General features: G+C 43.4%; 1 protein-coding gene across 3 annotated transcripts in view; it reads right to left on the bottom strand.

Moving 5' to 3' along the window:
- Positions 1-14,392, bottom strand: part of LOC126194750 (vacuolar protein sorting-associated protein 35) — a 109,339-nt gene that overhangs the window by 51,333 nt on the left and 43,614 nt on the right. For all 3 annotated transcript variants that reach the window (XM_049933023.1, XM_049933025.1, XM_049933024.1), the window contains one exon: positions 13,850-13,998. In XM_049933023.1, coding sequence (XP_049788980.1) covers positions 13,850-13,998 — 149 coding nt within the window. The remainder of the gene's footprint in view (positions 1-13,849; positions 13,999-14,392) is intronic.

The raw sequence follows: 14,392 nt of genomic DNA, 5'->3' as shown, positions 1-14,392 counted from the left end.
AATCATGTAAGCGTCAGGTACCGCAGATTCGCTATGGAATGATATGACAATACCATACAGAAAAAAATTTAAAGATTTGGTTGACAGTTAAAAAGCAAAAATTTATGAAGTGCAACTGACAGGATTCACTGTTTATTATATCAAGAAGCATTTTGTTCTAAATTTGCAGATATGCAGCGTGTTAAGGTATTGGTTGTATGAACAAATTCCTGAAGTCGTTTTCATTATTCCACTGCGAGTTTCAACATTTTTTGATGGAACCGAACAAAGTGTATGAAGACTATATATTACAACAAAGTACATTGGTTAAGTCAATGGGCATGTCTGGAGAAAAGGAGTGCAAGAATGAAAATTAGAACATCTGGAGTGGCTTGCAGATGGTGCATTTCGAGGGATTTGACTGCACATTCCCCACAGTAGACAAAGTTATAGAAGGAACATGTTTTGATAAACACAGTCCAGTTCCATAAGCTCACTTCTGTTAAATAAAATTCGAGGTTGGAAGAATTCATTGTGGCACTGAAAGAATTACACGGTTAGTTTCCTAATCATTTTGAGGACACTGTCTGTCTTACATTTATTTTTAAACTGTTTTCAAGACAGCTTTCGATTTCACGTGGAAACACTCCTGTGGATGAGCACATGTAATTGACTGACCTGCAAGGTAGGGCTAATTTCTGTTTTAATGACAAATCCTCTTACGCTTAAACTGTCTAGGATGTCCACATTGCTTTTCTCAGGTAGAGTTTCTAAGTCTCCATACTAACATTGCAAAAAGTACTACGATATTTAGATTGACATATCTGTGTGTAATACCATTTTTCGATTACGAAAGTATGTCACGATTACAGGGCAACTTGAGTGCGAAAATCTGAAACTGTCTAAATCAATCTGTATGCCGACAGTTTGTACCAGATAAAAATTATATTGTCTCTAGTGCGGCAAAAATAATTAAATAATACTTAAAATTTGTTTTGTTTGTAATATGTGTTATTGAGAAATGTGAAATACAAAACCAAGTCATAAGCTGTGCGACTGCACTGCCATTTAAATGTGATAAGTTCACAGTTTACCAATCTCCTGCTCAGACAGCGCATTGTTGCAATGGGGGAAACATGTAGCACGGCTCTGTGCTATGGCACTCGCCCCAGCGCACGGCTTGCGAGCTGACACCTTGAGCAACCCTGTTATACAATGTGCGATGTAATGGCTTTTTTCAGAAAAATCTATCGCTCTAAACTACAATTAAGGAGAACACTATTCCTATATATTGTCGCAGAAGCAACTGAGTAGCACCGTGGTGTAGTGGTTATGATACTAAACTGTTGCATGGAGGGTTGTGAGTTCAATACTCACCTGGACTGTACAACTTTAATTTCTATATTCAGTTCAAGTACATTCTAGAAGTATCCGCAAATGTCAAGCATCATTGTACTGGAATGTTCTGTAGCCATATATATATACTGTACGTGTTCTGGCCGGAGGCAGTTTGCTCCGCGCTCTTTTATGTGTGAGCGCTGAATAAACCTTCGTAAAGGAAAGTTAGTGTTTGTCATTCATGAAATTACACCTTCTTCTACATGACATCATTCTGTTGGAGATACTGGGTATTGGAACTTGTGATAGTGCACATTATCGATGGCACAGTGGCTCCCATCAGGCCATGACAGAGCCGTTGTTTGCGTGGCGAGAAACCCAAGTTCAAGCCATATTCAACAGATCGCAATCTATCAGAGACAGGAGAAGGAGAAGGAGAAGAAGAAGAAGACGACGTTATGATGACAGCAACTGTGTGCCACCACATCAGACATCCTTCTGGGTTCTCTGGTGACGATGGCCAAGAAAGTGGCTGAAGGTATATGAGAGTACAGCCAAATTTAACAAATGGGATGACACTGAGATTGGCTAACATATTTTTCTACTTAGTGGGCACTGCCAAGCAATGGTATGAGAACAATGAGGAGAAGTTCACAAGCTGGGGGCAGAACTGAAAAGTATTTCGGCGACACACAACGACGGAAGTGCAAGGCTGAAGATAGATTAAAGTGCACGGCACAGCGTCCAGGAGAAACGACAGCGTCCTACATTCAAGATGTCTTGGAGTTGTGTAAAATGTGGATCCTAGAATGGAGGAGGAAGATAAGGTTGCACATCTCATGAAGGGTGCTGCTGAGGACATGTATCAAGCCCTAATCCTGAAGGAGGTTTTGACAGCAGACAACTTCATAAAATGGTGCCAGTATATCAAGACAATTCATCAAAAAAGAATTACACGCAGGAAGTTTGAACGGCTTCCAAATGTCGTATCGATGTCTGTGATGGAGGAAGCAATTGATTTCACAAGTGTTCTTCGTCAGATAGTGAGAGAGGTCATCAACATGCTGATCAAGGTCTCCATCACCGTTTAGAAGCTCCATCTGATCATCTAGCCGCCGCAGCCTGGGAAACTAAAGGGCGAGGCCGCTGAAGAGAAAACTCCGCCGTCGATCACTACAAAAATGATAGGAAACTACGTCGATATTCTCATGGAAGGCCGTCCAGGCCTAGCTCTTGTGGACTCTGGAGCATCATATTCGGTCATTTCGGAGAAGTACCGTCGCCAGTTGCAGAAAACCGTATTCGTCGACAACGAAACATCTCTGCTGAAGGTGGCTAATGGGAAATATGTAAAACCTACAGGAAGATGTACCATTCGTGTGGGTATAAGTGGCCATACACAGCCCTTAGAATTAATTCATTGTCTTACAAGAGTGTGGTCATGATGTCATTCTCGGATGAGACTATTTGAAAGCTTCTCAGGCAATTATAGATTGTGGTCGCTCGAAGATTCTCCTAGACGAGATGAGATACTGTGGACAGGAAGACATGCATCCGTGTGTGTGGAGACTGTGTGTGCTGGATGAAGTGATCCTTTCTGCAGTCAACACTAGAAAGGTACCTGTCAAGTACCATGCCATGCATCAACCCATGGATCTTTCAGTGGAATGTAAGAGAAGCATACCACTGTAAGATAACTTGGTCATCCCAGCCTCTGTTGTCTCGTTTAAGAACGGATTCATTGAATTGTGGATAGTTAACTGTCGCCGAAAACCGCAGATGCATGTGCGTAGCAATTCTGAGCCGTTAATTGCAGAACAGCTGAGCATCATAGAAACCTCCCATGCTGAGTCTGTGGGCGAAATTAGCGCTAGCTCTATGAGACAATATCTTATAGCTCGACTATCACCAGATCTCCCTAAGGAACAACAGAAGAAGCTACTTGCCATTCTTAAAGAGTTCTCTGAATGCTTCAATCCACAGGTGAAGAGCAAATTAGACAAATCGACTGTGAAGCACCGGATTAGCATTGGAGACCATCAAACGATAAGTCAGAGAGCATACAGTGTGTTAACAATGGAATGTTGAATAATTCGCGACGAGGTAGAGAAAAAAATGAAGAATGACATCATTCAGCCTTTGCAGAACCCATGGTCATGACCAGTGGTTCTCGTCAGGAAGGAGGATGGCCGTTGGCACTTTTGTGTTGATTACAGGAAGCTTAATAAGATAACTAAAAAGGACGTTTACCCTCTTCCACGAATTGATGATACACTAGATTGTCTGAAGAGGGCTAAGTTTTTCTCAACCATGGACATGTACCCGGATACTCGCAGATTGAAGTAGATGAGGCTGATTGAGAAAACTGCATTCATTACCCCTGAGGGCCTGTATGAGTTTAAGGTAATGCTGTTTGGTTTGTGTAATGCACTAGCAACTTTTGAATGGATGATGGATAATCTTCTAAGTCACCTGAAATGTACAATGTGTTTTCGTTATTTAGATGACATTATAGTGTTCTCAGAGATATTTGATGAACACACAAAAAGACTGAGGGCCGTTCTTAAGTGTCTCCAACAAGGCGGACTGAAACTTAATCCAAGAAAGTGTCTCTTTGGAGTAAAAGAAATCAAAATACTTGGACACCTTGTGTCAAATGAAGGTGTGTGGCCAGACCCAGAAAAGGTGATATTTATTACGGAATTTCCTATTCCTACAAGTATTATAGATGTGAGAAGCTTCCTTGGATTATGTTCTTATTACCATTGTTTTATCAAAGACTTTTGTATCAAAGCCAGACCACTCCAAGAGTTGTTAAAAGCTGATGCTAAATTTATCTGGGGTGGTGCTCAACAAGATGCTTTCGATGTGCTGCGAAAAGCTCTGATGATTGATCCTGTACTTGGTCTGTATAATGAGAGAGCACCTACAGAACTACACCCAGATGCCAGTGGGTATGGGATCGGTGCTGTTCTGGTGCAAATTTCAGATGGAAAAGAGAAGTTTATAGCCTGTGCTTCTAGGACACTTACAACAGCCAAGAGAAATTACTCGACTACAGAAAGAGAATGTCTTTCTGTGATCTGGGCCATGTGCAAATTTCGACAGTATCTCAATGGAAGGCCATTCACTGTTGTTACAGACCATCATTCACTTTGTTGGTTGACAAGTCTTAAGGATCCAACAGGACAACTTGGCAGAGGGCACTACATCTTCAAGAGTATGACATTAGCATAGCGTACAAAAGTGGAAGAAAATACCAAGATGCCGACTACCTCTCGAGAAACCTTGTGCAAGACTTTGATGAAGATAGTGACTGTCTCGCTGCACTCCAGGATCTCTCTGCTGAGCAGGAGGAGGACGCCAAGATATCTCAAATTATGCTTCTTAAATTGGTCAGAGAATGTGAAAGGACAATTTAAGGTAGTCAATGTATTATTTTGCAAGAAAAACTTTGATCCATTTGGAAAGAAGTGGCTACCAGTGATTCCTAAACACATGCGCTTAGATGTTTTACAGAAATTCCATGACACAACTGAGGCCGGACATTTAGGATTTATTAAGACATATGATAGGATTTGCTAGAAATTTTTCTGGCCAGGTTTATTTAGGAGTGTCCGTCACTTTGTGTCACACTGTTGAGCGTGCCAGAGGAGAAAGGTAGTTCCTCAGAAACCACCTGGCTGATCATACCAATTCCACCAGCCGAAACGCCTTTCCAGCGTGCTGGGATTGACCTCCTTGGACGATTTCCAACGTCTGCTAGTGGTAATAGCTGGATTATTGTTTGCACTGATTATCTGACATGTTACGCCATTACAAAAGCCATAAAACCATCCTTGTGTGAAGTCCTGCATGGCAGAGAGCAGAAATGAAATGGCAGATACTGCTGCATGGGTATTTTATGCACAGGTAACTATTCCGTTGGAGGCAGAAGTATCTTCGCAGTATGGAAGCTCAATGGATTCTGGTAAGTGCACATGTAAATTTGCTTAATTATTGTAATGCATGTACACCAACCAAATTGTAGGATGCAGGACCTCAATATTGTATTATGATTCTACCAGATTATTTTGATCTTTCTTTGATGGTGTACCATTCTCTCCTGGAGTGGTGGTGTATTAAAGTGGAATCAGAGTTTAATATAGCAGCACAGTGCATGAACAAATGCATAACAGGTAAGGGTAGGGAAGGTTAAGAGATCGAGTATGTGTGTCTGAAGCGAGTATTCAATACTCACCATCAAAAGGTAGGTCTGTGTTGTCACTCAGTCATGCACACCTTTTAGTCCTCTGCTTAATAGGTCTGGCAGTTTGAACTTCATACATTGCATGTTATGGTTTCATGATGTTCATCCAAAAATGGCACATTGACTATGAACTGTCTGCAAGATAATGAGGTACTCCAGTGGCCAACAAGATCCTGACCTCTGTCCATGATACAACATGTGTGGGTCCAGCTTGGATGCAGTATCGAGTTCCAGTATCCAGAATACCAACAATCAGTTGTAATAGCTGTGGGCCAACTTGTCTCAGAAGAGGTTACAACAGCTTTACAACACCCTACTGAACTGAATCATTGCATGCATCCAGGCAAGAGTGGGTGCAATGTCATTCTGCTAAGTGGGTTCAAGTAGCCAAGAACTTTATAAATTTGACTCGATTTTATAATCTCTGAAATGCCTCAAATATCCTCTCAACCTAAGATGTTTCATTTCGTTTCCTCTTCCCCTTCTATAGGTGCTTCTTTTTTTTGTCACACAATGTAATTATCAAATTCAAATAAAATGGAGGAAATTATGATCCTACTGAGAACTGAACGAGTGACTTCATGATTATGAGACTAATTTGTCACACAATAAGCTACTGGTAGGTCTGTTAAAATGTTAAAAATGTTGTAGACTTCAAAGCACCCCAAATTCTTCAAATATTCGAAGGCAGTTTTTTTAAGTCTGAGAAGTTCATCCTGCTGCTTTAGGATATTTATCTCCAAATGTTGATATTCAGATTTTATAAGTATGAAGAAAATCGAAGAGGGCCAGTCTGCATGGTCCCTTTGTCAGCAGGGCACTCTGTAGGCACTAAGGTGGGTAGGAAAGGGATTGGTTGAGATGGCAGTTGGTGAACTTCAGCAGTCACAGGGAGGCAGCAGTGCCATTTCCAAGGATGGTACCAATCCGTCTGTACTGTATGACGTCACATCTGTCAGGATCTGCTGTGTGCTGCTTAATTCGCATTCCTATGACATGGAAATTTGATCCATCCTTGGATGATTCTGGCAAATATAAGGGCACACTGCAAATAGTGGCAGCAAGAAGTTTCATCTTCCAAAGCCAGTGGCAGTGATACTGTTAAAAGCTTGAAAATTATAGATCAACTAAAAACAATTTTTTTTATTTAATCTTGTTCTTTATTTAGTTACAGTGACTGACCCACTTACATTTATGACAGAAACTAACACTTGTTTGCTCAAAGAAAAGTTTACTCTATCCACAAGAGACAGAGGCAGAAGGTGAACAGCAATGGTGTTCAGAAGCATTAGTTCGTACTAAATCATCCACAACAGCAATGAGATTACAGAGAAATGACAAGTGAGTATGGAGAAGGTAAGTCAAACATAAAATTAATTCTGGATGACTTGTCTCTTATTGGCAAGTCTGTTAGCTACATTTTAAAGAGGAATCTCAAGAAACTTGCTGCTAGAATCTTGTGAAAAAGGATGAAACTCTTATATTGAACAGAAGATAGGATGACTGCAAACTGATGTATGATTTCATAACACTGTATTCTACACTACACTGAACAGACATACTTTGTCAAATACCATCTCATTACATTTTCATTTTCATGCAAGTAATTGCTGTCACCTGACAGCAAACATTCACATTACTGTTATTGTTGAACTTTATGATATTACTAACTGATCACAGTTCATGTGCGCTGATTAAATGCAAAGAGAAAGTGCATCTGATGGGCATTAAGATGGCAGTTTGAACTTTATGCCACTCCTGCTACATCAGTTTGGCAGCGATACAAAAAATTTGCTCATCAACATAATTTATGACCTGGGAACAAACATAACTGCAGGCAGAGTCAAAAAGAGACATGAAAGTTTTTTTTATGGCAATTCCATGACTAGTCAACTGTTGCATTCACCAATCTCAACATCCAGGAAAATTATATGCAACCATTTATTGGGAATACTGCACATGGCAATTCGTGCACAAGCATACAACTAATGATCTGATAAAGAAGGAAACATTATTTGAGAATTTTATGGCCATTTTTTAATACAGTGCAGTTTGCCTTAACAAATTATTATTAGTCATGCAGAGCCATTTTACATCTACATATGGGGAGGCAACATACTCAATGCTCAAATATATGTCGCTGAAAAATCCTGCACTGTCAGGTAAAGGTTTCTGCCGTTTCTGATTGCGAAGCATGATTCATTTTTGCCGAGAAAACTATGACAAAAAAAAGAAATGTTGGCCTCATAGCATGACACATGACAGAGGAGAAGGGTTGGTTGGTTTGGGGAGTAAAGGGACCAAACTATGGAGTCATCAGTCCGTTTTTCCTCATTAAAATAGGTCTCAAGTTAAAAACAGTCCCAAAAGAAGTCATGGAAAGTTAAAGGCATAAAACTAACTTCAAATCACACTGAAAGACAAAATGACAGCAGCTAACAGAAAGGAAAAAGTACTGAAAGATACCGAAAAAATATAGTAGATGGCCTGCATTGGCTGATCACAAAAATGAAAAAGGATGAGCCAGCCACCATGCAACACACTAAAATCTCAAGCTTTAAAGACAACGCTGGAGGAACAATGATCCCACATCACTAAAACTTTATGGTGGAAGATCGATCGGAAATCAGTCTCCAACAGGCCAATTCCCAGAGTTGGTTTACCAGTAGCCTGCTTGGCCAGGCTACGAGCAAGTTTATTACTCGGGATCCTGACATGTCCTGGGGTCTAAATGAACGTCACCGAACGTCCACTATTGCTGAGGGCATAAAGTGTCTGCTGGATACTCATTACCAAATGACTGTGAGGGAAGCATGATGAAGGACCATGCACGAGCGGATATGCTCAAGAGTGCACAACTCTGCATTGAAGACACTACAGCCGATCAGAAAGGAGCACTGTTCAGTATGTCCAACGTGAGCGTAAGCAAAGGTAAGTCCGGTGACCATGGAGGTGCATGTAAGTGGACCCGCAGGAAAGGCGGTAGAGGGAAAGTGTCTAGTTAAGTGACATGACACTGACTGCAAGGGATTCCCTGTTTTGGGACGCCATTGCGGAAGATGGATCGCTGTGTTAGGGAAAAGGAGATAGTAATTTGGATGGTGAGGCAAACTATGAATGTGGAAGGTATATTTTGCAAGCAGTAGTTGCCACCAGAATCGCAATGGAGTAACGCCAGCTTACAGGAGGGGGCTGTTCACTGGGCTTGTTCAGAAAGCTCCTGTCGCAAGCAAAACTCCATAGTAGTGAATAGGGTCTGGCAGCCGCAGCATGGAGGGCAATGCTGAACCATACACCAGGCTCCCGTAGTCCAGATGGGACTGCTCAAGGGCTTTGTACAGCTGCAGCAGTGTAGAGCGATCAACACCCTAGTTGGTGTAGATCAGGCGTTGAATAGTATTAAGATGCCACTACCAGTTTTCCTTAAGCTGACAAACATGGGGAAGTTGGTGTCAAAGACCAGTTCCAAAAAGCAATACGTCTCCACTACAAAAATAGTTGGTCATCGAGGTAAAGTTCTGGATGGGGTGGACAGTACGACGACGACAGAAGTGCATGAAGAAAGTCTTGGTGGCCGAAAACCTAAAGCTGTGAGTGAGGGCCAACAACTGTGCCTTTCGTATGGGTCCTTGCAGCCGGCTTTCAGCCACCGCAATAGAAGAGGACCAGAAGGAAATACAAATATCGTCAGCATACAGGTGTTGAGATACTGAGGACCCACTGCTAGTGCAAAACCATTAACGGCAGTTAAAAAGAGGGGGGACACTAAGGACAGAACACTGCAGGACCCCATTCTCTTGGATCTGGGGTGCACTGTGGGAAGCATGGAAGCACTGACACGAACTCTGAAAGTGCAGTGTGACAAGAAGGAGCAGGCCCTAGAGACCTCTCTCATGCAAAGTAATGAGGATGTGGTGTTGCCAAGTGGTATCGTAGGCCTTCATCAGGTCAAAAAAGATTGCAATAAGGTGTTATTGCTGGGAAAGGCTGATCGAATGGCAGACTCAGGTGGACCAAGTTGTCGGTGGTGGGGAACCCTTGTCGAAAACTGTGGGATGGAGCCAGGAGGCTCTGAGACTCAAGGAGCCAACACAACTGCTGGCTCGCCATTCGTTCAAGCAGTTTGCACAAACTGTTGATGAGGCTGATAGGACGATAGCTAACCACATCTAGTGTGTCCTTACCAGGCTTTAGCACTGCAATACTTTCCTGCCATTGCGATGGGAATTCACCATCACTCCAGATGTGGCTGAAGATGGTAAGGAGGTGGTGTTGGTAATCTGCTGACAGATGTTTAACCATTTGGTAATGGTTGTGGTCTGGGCCAGGGCATGAGTCTAGACAATTGACAAGGGCACTGAGAAATTACCACTCACTGAAGGGAGCATTATATGGCCCAGGGAGGTGTGTAGCGTAAGAGAGGTGTTTTAGTTCCACCCGCTGTTTAAGGAGACAAAAGGTGGAGCAGCGATTCTCAGACACAGAGATGGAAGCTTTATGTTCAGCAAGACACTTTGCGATTACGTCTGGATTGGCTGATACAGCTCCAGGTATGAAAATTCCAGGTACAACTGCAGGGGTCTGATAGCTGTAAAGGCATTGGAGCTTGGTCCAAACCTGAGAAGGAGAGGTTCGTGTTCCAATGGTGGAGATGTATCGTTCCCAACACTCCTGCTTCCGCTGTTTGATGAGTAGGCCAACCTAGGTGCTGACTTGTTTGTAGGCAATGAGGTTCTCCACCGACGGGTGGCCCTTATGACATTGCAGGGCCTGCCTACAGTCTCTAATGGCCGCAGTGATTTCCGGCAGCCACCAAGGCACCGACTCCCGCAGGTAGAGGGGGGGGGGGGGGGCAACCTGAGAAACAAGGTATTGCCAATTCAGCTGTGGCAACAATTGTGGTAGTGATGGTGTGGATCGCTTCATCGATGTTGCCATGCAAAGGAGATTCAATGGTGGATGGTGGTAGTGGAGGTGAAAGTGCCCCACTCAGCCTTGGGAAAAGCCCATCTGGGCAAGCATCCAGATGAGTGACACTGGGCTACGGACAGGAAGAGTGGAAAGTGGTCACTACCACACAAGACGTCGTGAGCTCTCCAGTGGATAGGTGGGAGAATACCAGGTCTGCAAACCAAGAGATCAATGGCTGAGTATGTGCCATGTGCAACACTGAAATGTGTGAGAGCACCTATACTTAGGAGGCAAAGGTCGAGCTGAGTTAGTAGGTGCTCGACATCTTTATCATGGCCAGTAACCTTGGTTCCCCACCCCCACAAAGGGCTATGGGTGTTAAAATCACAAAGATGTAGCGAAGGTGGGGGGAGTTGGGAAATTACTGTAGCTAATACATGGGATGGCACTTCACCATCTGGAGGGCGGTAGATGTTACAGATGGTTATTTCCTGCGTCATCCTCACCCTGACAGCCACATCTTCTAAAGGTGTTTGAAGGGGCACACAGGTTTTATACAGACAGACTACTCCCAATAGCCACAAAGGGTGGGGTCCACATTGCGGGAAACCAGGTTTTCTGAAGGACAATGCAGAAAGCAGGTGTAACGCTTAAGAGTTTTAGTTAATTCAGCCAGGTGGGAGAAAAAACTGCTGCAGTTCCACTGGAGGATGACACTTTCTGTAGGTGGGGAGAGCATCAAGTGACAAAGGAATAAGTTTATGCCTTAGCATCACCTGCTGTCATCGGCTGAGTATTTGTATCCATTTCCATTGTGGATGAGGCATCAGTGAGATCCAGGTTCTCAGGCGATCGTAAAATCTCCACCTCATCCTCAGACGCAGAACTGGTATGGAGTGGTGGTGTTGGGGCCACCGGAGGGTCCTGTTTCTTAGCAGACTACTATTTCATCTGCTTGCTCTCTCACTTCTTGTTAGAGGCTTGCTGGGAGGGTTTCTCCGAAGTAGCTTCAGGTACAGAGGAAGACGCCTTTCGTCCAGCAGCTCATGGCTCCTTCAGCTACTGGCGAGTGTCCTCTTTGGCATTAGTGGAGACCTTGGAAGGGAGAGTCCCAAGGGACCTCTTCCATGTGAGAGGAGCTGGTGGAGGCTGTGGCCCCTCTGGCACTTAGGGGGTTATTTCTCCTGAAATAGGTGCTTTGGGGACAATGGAAGAAGAGGTGCCTCCAACAACCAAGGGGACGGTTGTATTTGGGCAGCGTGGAGGGCCCACTGTGCAAGACAGATATATCAGAACTACCACCGCAAGTGAGGGTGAAATCAGCGTAGTTGCGGCATACGTAGATGTCATGCAAATGGTGTGCAACCATTCAAATTTACGTTTAGTCTCTTAGTAAGTCAGCCAGTCCAGGGTCTTTTTCTCCATAATTTTCCGCTCCTTATGGAGTACTGTGTAGTCTGGTGAGCAGGAGGGTGGTGCTCTCCACAATTGACACAAGTGGGAGGAGGTGACATGGAGTATTTGGATGTAGTGGACGTCCGCAGTCTCTACATGTGGTGCTGGAATTGCAGTAGGAAGACGTGCCTGAATTTCCAGCCCTTAAAGCACCATACAGGAAGAGGAGCATACGCTTTTACTTCACATCGGTATAGCATTACCTTGTCCTTTTCAGTGTGAAAGGCCAAGATGAAGGCACATGTAGCAACCCTATTGTCTTCAGGTCTCTATAGATGTGCCAGATGAAGTAAACACCCTGCCGTTCTAAATTGGCACAGAGCTTGTTGTCAGACTGCAAGAGAAGGTTGCAATGGAAAATAATCCCCTGGATCATGTTAAAAGCTTTTATGGGGGCGACAGACACAGGAATACCATCCAGCTGGTCACAGGCGAGCAATGCCCAGTACTGGGCTGGAAATGCTGTCTGAATGAGGACTGACTCATTTCTCTTTTTCGACAGCGCAGCCACTTCCCCAAACTCATCCTCCAGGTGTTTGACAAAAAAGAGTGGCTTTGTAGCTGGAAAGGAGTCCTCATCCTTTCTGCTGCAGACTGAATACCTTGGCAAATAAGGCTCTCTCTTTTCCATAGTTCTATGTTCCTCCAATGGTGTGGCTAGGGAGGGGAACGGTTTGAGGTCATTTCTCAGTATTAAATTCGACTTTCCCTTTTTTAGACACATTTGGTCCCCAGTAAAAGATGACTTAATCCACTTCATTGTGGGTCATCTGTCCTGATGCCACCCATTCCAATCAGGGGCTCTCCCCACAGGAGCCACAGCAAACGCCATATGGCATGATAGCCATTGCTGGGAGTTCTGGTGCCCCAAGAAGATTAGTAGCTACTCTTAGGCATATATGGGGAGTATGCAGCTCAGGCATCAGCAATGTAATCACTGTGTTGTCAGGGGGCTACCACCTAATGGGTACATGATGGCCCCACAACGACGGACTGGCTGCAGCTGGATATTAGGTGCCGAGATCAGCGGACGATGAAAGTAGATTATGTATGCTGTAAGGCACCCTTGCCCGGATAACTGGATTGCAGATAGAGTTGCAAATCCAGGACAATATCAGGTGCAGAAGGTCTAATTGCACACTGGATATATGGTGCCCCAAGTAAGGCATCCTTCCACAAATGACCCGCACTTCGGATAACTTTGAAAGGTGTGTAGGTCAAACCTTAAAAGGGAGGCCATAACTGATTAGGCCAAAAAATGGGAGACTCCTTTTAGTCACCTCTTGCCGCAAGCAAGAATACCTCGAGCCTAGCCTAAGCCCCCACCCGCAGGGGACCAAGGGGGAAGGGACAGCAGTTCAGTTCATTCTCCAAAAAGATAATGCTTCACTGAATCCCAATGATAGAATGGTCATACTTTAATTGCAACCAGCACCACTACAACGCCTTTCCATTTGTGAGATCTTTCAGTGTGTGGTAACTTTATGTGGGATTTTTATGAAGACAGAATTTGCATCCCTCAACATCCATTAACTTTGTCAGGGCTGAGGAAACAAATCCGAATAGCTACCACATCCAGTGCCTTTGTCAAGGCTGAGGAAGCAAATCAGAACAGCTAGCAAAAACATCCAAACATAACTATTTAGGTGTGCCTGGTACAAACAGAATCACTGGCTGCACATCAGTTGCATTACAATTGAGACTGTCTTTTGGTGCAAATCAGTCTAATAATTTCAAACTTTGAATCTTTGTTGTGTATTAAGCTGATATTGTTACTATTCGTCTTGACTGAGATATAATGATATGAAAGTATTAAATAATTTGTTATCACTCTTTACTTCACAATTAAGCATCTTATTAAACAATGGAATACGAAACCTACATGACACCATGTGCTGCATTTGCACCATTACTCACCTATCAATACCAAGCCTCTGGAATATTTGTACAGTAGTGAGCAGCACCTTGTCTACATAGTCCACCCTGTCAGGGTAGCACTTGTGAGCCAGGTTCACAAGTGATACTTGCAAGGATATTATGTCAGCTGCTGGCATGTCCTGGCGGCACTGTAAATACAATATATGCTTCAGGACTATCTGAACACTTAGGACACATATATAAAACTTACTAACAACAAGAATCATACAAACGTCTTATGTCAATCACAAACTGCTCTGAACAAGAAGCTTTTTTGTCAAAACCTCCATTTTTCTAGGAAAATAACTTTTCAATGACAATTATTTGAGGTGATGCAAATAAGAAAATCATGTGCGAAGAACTATAGTGCACGATAGAATGTCTTGTAAATCTTCCCAAGTTAAACATCTAATTTTTTGCATGGGGATGCTGACTTAAGTTCTCAGGCTGACAGAGGGGAGGACATGGAGACATGCAATGGGCACAGTTGCATGTTTGTGGACTTGGAGTTAATTTTACAAGCACACTGGAGTTAGTTCTAGG

This window comes from Schistocerca nitens, chromosome 7 (genome assembly GCF_023898315.1).
Source record: "Schistocerca nitens isolate TAMUIC-IGC-003100 chromosome 7, iqSchNite1.1, whole genome shotgun sequence".
Classification (NCBI taxonomy): Eukaryota; Metazoa; Arthropoda; class Insecta; order Orthoptera; family Acrididae; genus Schistocerca; species Schistocerca nitens.
This window is presented reverse-complemented; position numbering and strand designations above follow the sequence as displayed.